The sequence below is a fragment of the Microtus pennsylvanicus genome, chromosome 13, assembly GCF_037038515.1.
Source record: "Microtus pennsylvanicus isolate mMicPen1 chromosome 13, mMicPen1.hap1, whole genome shotgun sequence".
NCBI lineage: Eukaryota > Metazoa > Chordata > Mammalia > Rodentia > Cricetidae > Microtus > Microtus pennsylvanicus.
In genome coordinates this window covers 52,315,909-52,329,024 of record NC_134591.1, presented here as the reverse complement: position 1 = coordinate 52,329,024, position 13,116 = coordinate 52,315,909, and the positions used below count along the sequence as shown (strand labels likewise).

Sequence of the window (13,116 nt, the reverse complement as noted above, 5' to 3'; positions counted from 1 at the left end):
CACTTGAAAGTGGACAATGGAGCACAGTGTCCTGTTTCTGGGGTGTCCCTAAAGACAGTGGTGAGGAGAAATCCTTTCATGGCACAGAACACTGTAAATGACATTTGTTGTTCCTTTGGTTTAGAAAGAGAAATGTCTTCCAGGAAAGAGTCTATATTGATGAGTGCACTGTGGCCCATGGGTTTGTAAATTGGTCATGAACATCCATGGAATATAATTTTTAAATTGGATAGAATGAGTATGGTATGGAGAGATTTGTGTGTATCCTTCTTAGAAATGGGAGAGAATGTTATGATGTCTCTGTTTCATGTGAATCACCATCAAACGTGTCCTCAACAGGAAAGGATATGAAGAATTAATTGAATGGGCTAACATTCTCTGTCAGCCTCTTCCTGTGCCATATCCTCTCACTGCTGTCATGGTGATTGTCACTTCCATCTCTAGATACAAACCTGAAAACCTTTTGTGGTACTCATCTCACCAAATGAACTAATTCTCACATGGTCCATTAGTGAGACATTGTCATCTGGGGGCCAATTAAGGCGTCCCTGTTGTGAAAGCTGTGGATCTGTTGTCTTCTCTTCTTGAAACTCACATTCTTCTCCTTGGGTGTGTGGGTCCACCTGGTGCAGAAGGAAACCTCTAGAGCTTAACTTTTCCTTCATGTTGACCTCTGGAGTGACCCCATGACCTTTGAGGAACTGGCCGAGCTCTGAGCAACAGGAACATTTTTGGTTAGAGCAGAGGTACAGCCATTAGCTTGACCTCATACAATAAATCATGTGATAGACTTGGCAGATTCAATGTCACCCAAGAAGCAAATGACCAAGCCCTGGAGTTGGTTCTACCATGCAAACTAGCTGGTTGACCTCTGCCAAATCACTCATATTTTCTGCTTCACTCTTCATTTACATGTGCAATGGACAATTAGGACCATGCTTGACAATCTCTTGTTGCTAGAGTCATTTTAAAAAGCAGGAAGTGAAGGTCCTTGGGGCAATAATAAAGCTCTGTTATATGCCTACCTTTTTGAGTCCTCAAACAGAAAGATGTAACAATCCTCTACATTGGTTTATATTTCTCTCTCCTCTGTCTTTTGTCAAATTCCAAATACCCTTTCTGTGGAACATTGGGTTAATTCACTTCTTCCAAGTTCTGTCCCTACCAGGTAACTGTTTTTCTGCCATGTTGCTGACATACATGCCTAACTCAAATGGCATGGGGGTGTGGGGTGGGGAGGGATGGGCGTGTCTTCTCCTGTCGTTTTCCCTATGAATCCATAATAAAATCTCCATGACTAAGAACAACAGAGCCAAAGTGACTCTATCACTCAATCAGTTTTGTCTGCTTCTCTGAATCTGTTTCCTTATCTATCCTGGTGGAGAAGAATCTCTGCCTGGACTCAACTGCCCCACAGAACTGATGAGGATCAACAACAGGAGTGAGGAGAGTCAGAGTCAGAGCTGTGGATCAAGGCTTAGCAACAGCACTGGAGGGGCTAAGGTGCTGCTGATTAGTGCTGATTGCCAATTACTTAGGTGTAAATACACCCATGATGGCCAATGTCATGGTTGCAATACATGCCACTGAACAGCCTTTGAGTTTACAGGTCGTTATACAGTGTTTCAACCAGCAAATGCACTGCACTAAACAACTGCTAGAAAACAGAGCCCAGGAAAATGGAGTTGCTCCTCAGGATGTGCAGAATTCAGAGCTTGTGTTGCATTTATGGTGTGGGAGGTCCTTCTGTCTGTTTGTCGCTTTTCTTGGTTAATGAATAAAGAAACTGCCTTGGCCTGTTGATAGGTTAGAACTAAGGAAGGCAGGAAAGATGGACTGAATGCTTGGAGAAAGAAGGGTGGAATCAGACAGATGCCATGGATCTGCCACTGGAGATGGATGTGCTGAAACATTGCTGGTAGGCCACAGCCATGTGGCGATACACAGATTAATAGGATGGGTTAAATTAAGATGCTAAGAGTTAGCCAATAAGAAGCTAGAGCTAATGGGTCAAGCAGTGATTTAATTAATACAGTTTCTGTGTAGTTATGTCGGGGCTAAGCTAGCCGGACAGCTGGGAACTGGGCAGCCGGACAAACAAGCAACCTCTCCTCCTACACATTTACATTTTTCATGCTATGATTCAACTCTAGCTCCAATCATTCTACTTACTCAGGTACTATAGTGCTGAGTTACATTCCTAGACATTCTGGCTTGTTTCTAATACAATAATGGTCATTTTATAATTAACTTTTGCTATTGACTTGTTTAAGAAGCAGCTAACATGAATTTTAACCCCTTATCAATCAATCACTTTCAGTAAGAAGAGTTTATAGTCCATCCTTCTCATTTTTAATCCTTAGGAAACCAAGGCACAGACAGAAGGCAGGAATGGATATGAGAGTGTAGTAATAAGGGCGCAGGGCTGCGTCCGAAAACACCCCAGCCGCCTGCCCTGCCCGGCTAGCTTTACCCGAAATAATTACACAGACACTGTATTCATTTAAACACTGCTTTGGCCCATTCCTATCTAGCCTCTTCTAGGCTAATTCTCACACCTGGACTAGCCCATTTCTTATCATCTGTGTAGCACCGGTCTTACCGGGAAGATTCTAGCCTAAGTCCATCCTGGGTCGGAGCTTCAGAGCGTGCGTCTTCCCTGGAGCAGGTAGCATGGCGTCTCTCTCTGTAGCGTCTGCTCCGGAGAGGAGAGCTGTCGAGTCTGACCTCACTTCCTCTTCCTCCCGGCATTCTGTTCTGTTTACTCCTCCCACCTATCTCCTAACCAATGAGAGCCAAGCAGCTTCTTTTATTTTAACCAAGGACCTTCCTCCATCATGAGAGGTCATGAAATACTGGTCAGAACATGTAAGAGAAGACGGACATCATCACATTTTATTTCTGTAGACAGCCAAGAAAGAGGTTACTATTGTAATTCTACAGAAGAGGCAACCAAGGCAGAAGAAGATCAAGTTCAAGAGAACATGCTCCAGAGCTTGATATATTTGGATTCAAATGCTTATTTACATCCAAGAGACACAAGCTCCTCAGAGAGTTTTATCACATCACTATCATGGGGATGCCACTTCTGACTTTCATGTTACTATTTTATGGTTGACTATTTTTGTTTATTTGCTTATGTTTCAATATGAGTGTCCATAAATATGTACACTCATATGTATGTGTGCACAGTATGTGTATGCCTGGTCCCTGGAAGGTCAGAAGAGGGTACTAGATCCTCTAGAACTGGACATAAAGATGGTTGTGAGCTTACATGTATGCTCTAGGAAGCAAAATTAGTGTTCTGTAAGAGCAGTAAATCCTCTTTTTCTCATAAGCATCCTCCAGCTCTCATTATTGTTATATCTTCATTACCACCAGAGGTTCTGGCTAACTTGCTCAGATATTACATGGCAGAGAAGGGAGGACTATGATTTCCCCAATGTAGTTGAGGAAGGAGGAGGAATGTGACTCAAACATGGTCTCAATGAGTGTCAGGGTTCAGGATTTGGGCAGTGAATGAGGAGTCAGAATGAGAACTTATGTCCTTGACCTGTGTATCAGGTGACACGGTCAAACCTTCTCTCCTTTGAACAGCTATTATTGCCCAATTGCTCTAGAATAGGGAACAGGTAGGTCTCCACTCCTGCTGTGGGTTGTCTCCTCCTGCTCTTCTCCCAAAGGTCTCCCTGTAATGCTCTTGTTGACAGCTCCAGGGAGCATCCCTACTGGGAACAGAAATGGCCCTTTCCCAGCTCTCCTGAGGAATGTCAGAGAAGAGGCAGGTTTATAAAATCCTCAGGATCCGGTCCCACTGGGTAGAGGAGCAGATGTCTGAGCTTGCCTTTGTTAAGTGGGATTTAATAGGTTGCTGTCTTCAGGAGCCGAGGCTGCCCTACTTGCAGAGAAAATGAAGATTCAGTTGCTCAAATATTACAGCAGCTTGGAATTTTTCTGGAGATTGAGATGCCTAGATTCCCATCTCTCTGAACTCAATTGCTTTAGGACACTGAGAAGATAAAGAAATAGTCACTTGGAAATACATTCCTTATCTTTACAAGTGGTAAGATACTGGTATTTGAGGTATTTGATTGTGCATGGGGCTAAGGCATCTTTGGTACTAGAGATGAGAAGTAGACAAGCCATCCTTATCCAGGTCCTCTGTGCATACATCTCAAATTCCCCAAACCTCTTTCCTCATTGCCTGTTCTTATTCCCTCTTGTTTTCAACCTTGTGTTTTTGCTTCCATCTATTTATTAATTTAATAAATCTTCACAGGCAGTTTTTTGCTTCCAATCATGTTGACACATAAAGATATGGAGTCCTAAGTCAAACAATTCCAAGTGAAGCAGAAAAATATATCCCTGAGAGAGCAGTTATGGCCAATGTCTTTGAAGAAGTCTTCCCAAACACAGTCACGGCTTCATAGTGTTTGTTGGAGAGAAACCATAATTTTTTGCTTTATTTTGTTTATCTTGGTTAGTCCTCTGTAGCCTAGCTTGGCTTAATCTTGAGGAGGGCTCTGTCCCATTCTAAATCTCAATAAGCGCAACTTGATGGACAATGGACTTTGCCTTCTTCACCTCCCCTCCTCAGAGCCTATGAGCCAGGAGCAGAGAAGGCGACTGAGAGGCAGGCTCTGATGTCTCACCCCCTAAACTTACTTCCCCCGTTCTGAACTTGTAATCTGAAACACACTGCCTATTCCATGCCTTAGGTTTTCACATATAACATACAAGTAAAATAGCTTCCTTCAGTAAACTGTTGTGATGTTAAATTAAAGTTAGTGAGATTTTAGCTGGAATACATTAAATTATCTAAAATAAATGTTAGTTGATTTTGTTATTAGAAAGTTCAGGAAATCATGTATACAGCCTTACTCAATCAGAGATTTTTTCCCTGAGTGGTGTGGTGTTTCAGTTAACAAGAGAGAAATAAAGGGTTTGTCCAAGTGTTTGGGTGGGGGTGGGTCAAAATTGTTATCAGGACCTCCCATGTTCTTCAGATTGCAATCACCCAGTGAACAAGAAATGCAAGTTATATCTTATGTGTGTTAAAGTAATAGGTTGTAGCACAACAGGGAAGGCCTCCTGGCCTATCTGAGTCCTGAAGTGGCCACCATTTGTGCAACACTGTGGAGGGGGTGGTTCCCCTCCATGATTAAAAGCTAGGGACTTCTCAGTGTATGAGGGCGGCAGAGGCATGCAGAATACTGGGAGGGCTTAAATGAGAATATGTGTGTTTAGAGAGGCGATGGAAGAGACAGTTGTGTGCTGAGGCTAGTCTCCATGGGGCAGGGGTTTAGTAATTATCATCCAACTCAAATGACAGGCATGGGCGATCATAAAAGGCTTTCAGCAGGGGCCAGGTAGGAAGAGTGTAAAAACTTTGAAAAAACCACTGCAGCAGTCACATGGTGAGCAAGCTGAGGAAGACAAACACCGAGTATGAGAAAGGGAATTGGACATAAAGTTCTACCCCTAAACAAGAACTTATTTGTGAAATAAACCAGTTTCCTTCAATAAGCAGTCACTGGGACTATAAACTATAGTCTATGACTAGATACATGCTCAGAAGTAGTTGGCAAACAAGAGACTGACTCCATGGTTTTGGTTATGATTTGGTATTATTTTTTTAAATTTCTGTAGTTTTACTTCATTTTGTATTGAAAGACAATATGAGAGGAAAAAGAACATGAAGTTGGGTTGAGATGGTCTTGGAGAAGTTTGGGGAGGGCAAGGATATGATCAAAGTCTATTGTGTGAAAATATATTTTAAATATTAAAGAAAAGGAAAAGACTGTATTTCGGAGGAAAATGTAAAGGCAAGAGACACATGGAGATGATGATGCAGAAATGCCAGGAGAGATGATGGGCTCCTGACCTGGGGGGGGAAAGGAGCGTCAGGGTTATGAGCAGTAGAGTGGTCAGGAGAGGGGATGGGGACAGGGAAAGAGAAGACTGAGGATGTCTAGGAGTCTCTTTCATGTTTCTGCTCCCATCAAAGCACTTCCTGCCTTAACCATTGTCTTGATGATTAGCATGAGTGGTGCTGAAGTTCAGTCTCTTTTGAGCAGTGTTAGGAAATTTCCTTTACATGTCTTTCCTTGAGCATGTGTTTGTAGGAACCTTTGTGTTTACATATTGTTTCAGAAATATGGTTTAAATTTGTATTGCTAGACAATGCATCAACAGTGTTGAACATTAGGGAATAAGACAGGCACACAGTAAAAAGAATCATTTTCATTCACACTCCCACTGGATCCAGTTACTCTTGTCAGCACTAGATTTTGTTATTGTAGCCAGGCTGGTAGGTGTGTGGTGATGTGAGACTGAGAAGAGGAGGTGGGCGTTGGTGCTGTGCTGTTCTTTTGTAGTTTCCAGATGTAATGATGCTGAGAACCTCAGCCTCCTCAGTCCTCACTGGATAGCTGCCTGTGAAATGCCCTTGAGATGTGGTTCACTGTTCTGTGGGAGCCTCTGCTGTTTTTTTTTTGTGCTTTTCTAACTCTCTCTATGAGTATTTTGAGTCCTCTCTGTGCTTATTCTAGTTTACCATTCTTTTGCCCTCCAAGGAAAGTGGTATTTTAAAGAAATCTTGCCTTTGCTTCTCCTAAAATGATAGATAAATAGATTTATCAGGTTTAAATCTAAAAATTTGGTTGCCTTAAATTCATCACTTAAAGCTATATTGCACATAGAATTGATTGTTTATGTATATCAGAAGGTAACTGTAAAAAAGAAAGAAATGACTTTCCTGCTCACAGATACACATGATCCATCAGCGTTCCCTAGGCCAGTGCATTGTATGCATGAACTTCTGTCCTTACTCATAGTTACATATATGGGGATGTGTCTGGCTGACATCTGTTCTCTTTTCTTCATCTACTTGTGTACCCTCTTTTGCATATGTCTGGTGCCCCCAGTGTGTGTGTGTCTGGTCAGAAACTGACGTGGAGTTCTTCTTCAGCTGCTCTCACCTCATCCCTTGAGGCAGTGTCTTTCAGTTGAATGCAGTGCCCCCCATTTCATCTTGTGTAGCTAGCCTTCTTATTCTGGGGATGCCATGATTTTGCCTTTCAGATATGGAATGAGAATCTGAGGACTGCACACAACATGTCAAGTGTTTTTTTCTGGTTCCAGTAGTTTTGTGACATGCTTTAGATATTCAACATACTCCCGAGACATTCCGTTCATCAGCCTCACTTGATAGATGAAGAGACTGAGACATTGGGAGGTTCTGTAGCTTTGGAAGATGCACAGAAACTGAACAGTGTGCTCAGAAACCACATCCCAGTTTTTCTCTTCTTAATTAATAAGTATTAGTTTTTTATTTTATGAGTATGGGGTTTTGCCTACTTACATACCTGTACCCGTGTGTGTGTCTGGCCTGTAAAGGTGAGAGGAGGGAGTCACATTGCAATCTGTGAGCAATTCATCCTCAACATAGCAGCAAGTGTACTTAAACTTTGAGTCATCTCACTAGACTATATCTCTCATTTCTGCCTGTATAGCTGTCATGTTGCAGGTGACTTATAGATGAATGTGATTCTCTTACAGGCTCCACCATGTGGATGATTGAAGGACAGAACCAAACCAGGGTTTCTGAGTTTATCCTGCTTGGCTTCTCCAGTGACTCCACAACCAACAGCATCCTCTTCACTGTGTTTTTTCTCATCTACCTGAGCTCAGTCATAGGCAATGGACTCATCATCCTGCTGATCTACCTGTACACACATCTGCACACTCCCATGTACTTCTTCCTCTGTATACTTGCCGTATTGGATATGGGTTATGTCACCACCACCATGCCCCAGATGTTGGTGCATCTTCTTGCTCACTCTCACACCATCTCCTTTGCTGGCTGCTGGCTGCAGATGTATGTGTTTGATGCCCTTGCTGCTTCAGAGAGCATGTTGTTTGTTGTCATGGCTTATGACAGATATGTGGCCATTTGCTACCCACTGCATTATACTGTCATCCTCAACTGGGGACTGTGCATACGGTTGGCAGCTGGTCCTTGTGTCTGTGGTTTTTCCTCTGCTTTGTTACATACGTTCTTCACCATGAGTCTACCATATTGTGGGCCTAACAAGGTAAACCACTACTTCTGTGAAGGTCCTTCAGTTCTTAGCCTGGCCTGCATGGATACCCACATCATTGACATAGTAGACCAGATCTTGATTGTTCTTATGTGTTTTATTCCAATTTCCCTCATTGTGGCCTCCTATGCTCACATTGCCAAGGCTATTCTCAAGATCAAATCTACCCAAGCCCGTTGCAAGGCTTTCTCTACCTGTGCCTCCCACCTGACTGTGGTCTCATTCTTCTATGGTCCAGGCACTTACATCTACATGAGACCCAACTCTAGTTACTCTCCTGAGAGAGACAAGCAGATCTCACTCTTTTACAATTCCTTCACAGCCTTGCTCAATCCCTTGGTTTACAGTCTGAGGAACAAAGACATCAAGAGGGCGTTTCTCAAGGTGATGAAGCATGGTAGGATATAATATTAAACCAGGATCCAGGAGTTGTTGGAGTATATTATCACTTTTTGATAAAGGATATGATATTTTTTGTATTTTATTTTGGTAATTTGATGTTTTATTTTGCTCTTCTGTGCATTTGACCAACATAGTACTTGGTAACTGAGACAAAACTCTGTGAAATCAATGTGACTATCTTGATTGTCAGCTATTACCAAAACTCCAGATGCACCTGACCTTTTTCCACTGTGGGATGTGGGCTCTCCCTGAACCCCCTTCTCAGGCTGTTGTCAAACTAGGTATTGCCTTGAAATCCAGTCAGACGTTTTGTTTTATGTGGCATCAATAAGCCTCAAGATCATCGTTAGATTTGGTAAGAGAGTTGTGAATTCTTAAAGGAAGGAATTAGTTAAAAGAGAAGGTTTTTTTCCCACATTAAAAAAATGAGAAAAACATTACAATGGAGAGATTTGGGTCTCTGTATGATAACATGCTTAAACAGTTTGAAAATGGAGTGATTAAATGAGATGATATCTAATTTAGCTGGGATTAATATAATGTCAATTGTAAACATTATCAGCTTTGCTATTTTTGTCTTATTACTAAATACATTGGTTAATCTGAGTGCTAATAAACAGGCCTTAGAATAACCTAATAAAATAGATCCCAGAGATACTCATATCTGAACAGAGGAATTTAATGGAGAGTCAACTTCCGTGTTGCATTGTAAGAATAGAGAGGAACAGTATAAGGTTTTCAGACAACTAAACTTAATATGTCCAGTAACCTTACAGGAGTTGTCAAATGGCAGAAGCATGTTTACAGCTCACTAGACTCCTGTGCCAATGTTAGATTTAAAGAGATTCAAGAAACCAATAGTCTCATATGGCAAGCATTCACCTTTTGTGAAGCAAATGCTAAACTCGTGGCCAGTTTGTAATAGAATTAAACCTGATGACTGGATAGAATTGGTTAAAGGTAGTTTAGAACCTGTTCCACAGTTACAATGGAGTACCTCGCTGAGAGAAGAGGCTAAGATTATTGAACAACAGCGTAAAGGTAGAGATAGGGAAATCTCCCAAGAGCAAACTCTTTGAGAAAGAAACTATACCACAATAGAGAGGCAAACTGTATATGATGATCTCACACAAAATTTATGCCAAGCAGCAGCTTTGAATGCTGGGGACAAAATTGGAGAAATAGGGAAAAAAATTGAGTCATTTACTAAAGCTATACGGGGCCCAAAGGAAGTCTTTACAGATTTCTTACAAATATTGACTTCAGCAGTAAATAGAATTGTTGTAGGAGGTCACTTGTTTGTTCCCAGCTGCTTGGCCCTGAAATAACCACACAGGAAGTGTATTAATTAAATCCCTGTTTGGCCTATGCCTATTAGCTCTAACTTCTTATTGGCTAGCCCTTACATCTTAATTTAACCCATGTCTATTAATCTGTGTATCACCACATGGCTGTGGCTTACAGGCAAGGTTCCAGCTGGCAGCTCATGTCTTTCCCCTCTGGTGGCTACATGGCATCTCTCTGTCTCCACCTTCTTTCTTCCAGCATTCAGTTTCATTTTTCCCACCCAGCTCTATTCTATTCTATTCTATTCTATCACAGGCCAGGCAGGTTCTTTATTAATTAACCACTAAAAGGAACACACATACAGAAGGACCTCCTACTCCATTTCCCCTTTTCTGTTTAAATAAAAAGGGTTTAACTTTAATATAGTAAAATTACATATAACAAACAGATATCAAGCAAGAAGTAAAGTTATAACAGATTTGTCTACTTTATCTTTTATTCTAACTAAGGAAAACTATAATTATAACTGTATATTCTTCAGCTCCATCAAAGATTCCAGAAAGATATAATATTACCTAAGCTAACAGCTAGTACATTATAAACAACTTCCAAAACTCTAGAATTGATAAAGATATCTTGCTGCCTAGACAGTCACCCAAAGCTCTTCTGTATCATTGTGGGCACCTATCTTTAGCTTACTGGCCCATAGTATCTGTCGGAATTTTCCATCAAGCAGGAAATTTCAAAGACAGTTCTGCCTATATTGGTAGTTTGTCAGTCACTTTCTTCTGTGTCCTGCCGAATGTCTGGCAGTCTCTTTCATGAAGCAGGAACACAGAAGGATTGGCAAATTGAGCAATCATTTCTCTGTGGGTCCCGCATGTCTAGCTCACTCAGTGTAACATCAAGCAGTCCAGGCAAGAGCAGTTTCTTGCCCAAATGGCTAACAAACTCCACAAGGAGCCTCTTTGATATCAATCATCCTCTTGAAGTAGATTAGTGCTGCCAGGAACATGTGTATCTCATGTCATGGAAAGTACTAAGTTCTTAAAACATTTTAAATGCCATATTATGAAGGTCTCTGAAAGATTTGAAGAATACCTATCTAACTGACATATATCTCTATACATCTAGAAAACCTAACTAACATGACTAAAAGCTTGACTATTATAGATGATCATATATTACCCTGTATTTCTTAATTATATATTACATTTTCAAATGTGCTACAGAAACACAATACCTTAATCAAGAGCAGATATATAACAGAATTGACCTAAAATTTGCATCAATAAACCAAGATTTATACCAAGGAAAATTATTCATCTCTATAGAATATCCCCCTTTAATTATCAATAAACCAAGATTCATACCAAGGAAAATTATTCATCTCTATAGAATATCCTCCTTTCATTATAAACAAACATTTATAAATAATATGTGGTATTTGGGGCATAATTCTCTTCAAACTGCTTCCTGCTTTTTGTTGGGTGATGTATTTTTGGGAGTGTACATGGTAACCTTTTGTGGGATCTTCGTCCATCAATCCACATTAGTCTAGAATTAATCCACAGGTTCTCATCTTCTGTGGAAACAAAAGAAGAATCTCTTTTCCAAAGCAACATATTTTTAAATCCAAATTCTAAAGTCAAGATACCTTTATGTTGGTTTATCTTAGCAGCCCATACAATGAAATATCTCTCTGTACTTAGCTCCTTCACAGCTAAAAAAGTGAAAGAAAACACAATAATATACCTAATCCAGACTCTGTATATTCCATCTTTACATGGCTTGTTCTTACTCTATTACTTTTTAATGTTTATTTTATTATCTTTACTGCTTTAATATATGACTTCTGTACTCTGTCTCTTTAAAGGCTTTGTTTAATCATTTTTAAAATGATTTGCTTCTTTTTTTTTTTTAATTTTTTTATTGATAAAAGGAGGATAAAGAAAAGAAAAAAAAAACAAATTTCCACCTCCTCCCACCAGCCTCCCATTTCCCTCTCCCTCCTCCCACTCTTCTCCCCCTCCTCCCACCCCTCTCCCCTTCCCCCCACTCCTCTCCCCCTCCCTTTCCAGTCCAAAGAGCTGTCAGGGTTCCCTGCCCTGTGGTACGTCCTAGGTCCTCCCCCCTCCATCCATATCTAGGAAGGTGAACATCCAGACTGGCTAGGCTCCCACCAAGCCAGCACATTGCATAGGATCAAAACCGCGTGCCATTGTCCTTGGCGTCTCATCAGCCCTCATTGTTCGCCATGTTCCGAGAGTCCAGTTTTATCCCATGCTTTTTTGTAACTCTTTATTCTCTTTTTTATTCTCTCTCTCATGACTATGTACATTTATCCAAAACTTTGACCCATTCAGAGGTCTTTTCCATATGTATTTGTCTTCATTGGTTATCTGTAATCCTTTTCTGACAAGAACTACGTTTTAATACTAAGTAGGCATGGCTGGGGCCAACTAACCCTGTCTATTTGCTCCACCCAGTCCAACATGGTGGAGGCACATTCAATATCTCTGCAAGCCGTACACACCACCCCAGTTCCAAGTATGCAGCGGGTCTATGTTGAGCCATTAAGCAGTTTGTAACATGTTGCTCACAGACCCCATTTAAATGCTCTGTAGCCAGACCTCCCAAAAGAGTCAGAGCTGCTCATGCTGGTGGACCAGCAAGCCCCTGTTTTAAAACTCACGGTTTTTGTTTGTTTTTTGTTTTGCTACCACTGAATCAGGAAGACCTCTCTTAAAGGAGTTACATCTCCGGTTGTCGCCAGTGATCATAGCAAGAAGCTGCATTAAACTCTGTTTTTTTTTTTTGTCTGTGTCTAGAATTCCTTTCCAAGCCTTTTCAGGTTTTATGTGGATTTAACTAGCACAGGTTGGCATGCCAATCTAGTGTTGGACGCCACTTGTTTGTTCCTGTCGGCTCAGCCCCAAAATAATCACACAGAAACTATATTAATTAAATCGCTGCTTGGCCTATTAGCTCTAGCTTCTTATTGGCTAGCTCCTACATCTTAATTTAACCCATTTCTATTAATCTGTGTTTTGCCACATAGCTGTGGCTTACCGGCAAGGTTCCAGCTGACAGCTTGCATTTTTCCCCTCTGGCAACTACATGGTGTCTCTCTAACTCTACATTTTTTTCTCTCAAAATTCAGTTTAGTTTTCCCCACCTAGCTCTATTCTACCCTATCACAGGCCAAGGCAGATTCTTTATTCATTAACCAATAAAAGCAACACATATACAGAAGGACTTTTCATGCCATGGAATGATACCAAATTCAGAAGTCAGGCAAATAATAATTGAATCTCTGGCCAAT

At 41.0% G+C, this 13,116-nt stretch overlaps 1 protein-coding gene across 1 annotated transcript; it reads left to right on the top strand.

The window, feature by feature from the left end:
• Nucleotides 1-7,568: 7,568 nt before the first annotated feature.
• On the top strand, nucleotides 7,569-8,510 carry LOC142833767 (olfactory receptor 2A12-like). Its single transcript, XM_075945495.1, has one exon. It carries the CDS (start codon nucleotides 7,569-7,571, stop codon nucleotides 8,508-8,510), a length of 942 nt encoding a protein of 313 aa, XP_075801610.1.
• Nucleotides 8,511-13,116: the final 4,606 nt, after the last annotated feature.

Bases quoted from the DNA above. Each gene is read 5' to 3' on its own strand.
- LOC142833767 (XM_075945495.1), top strand. From the start codon at position 7,569: ATGTGGATGATTGAAGGACAGAACCAAACCAGGGTTTCTGAGTTTATC.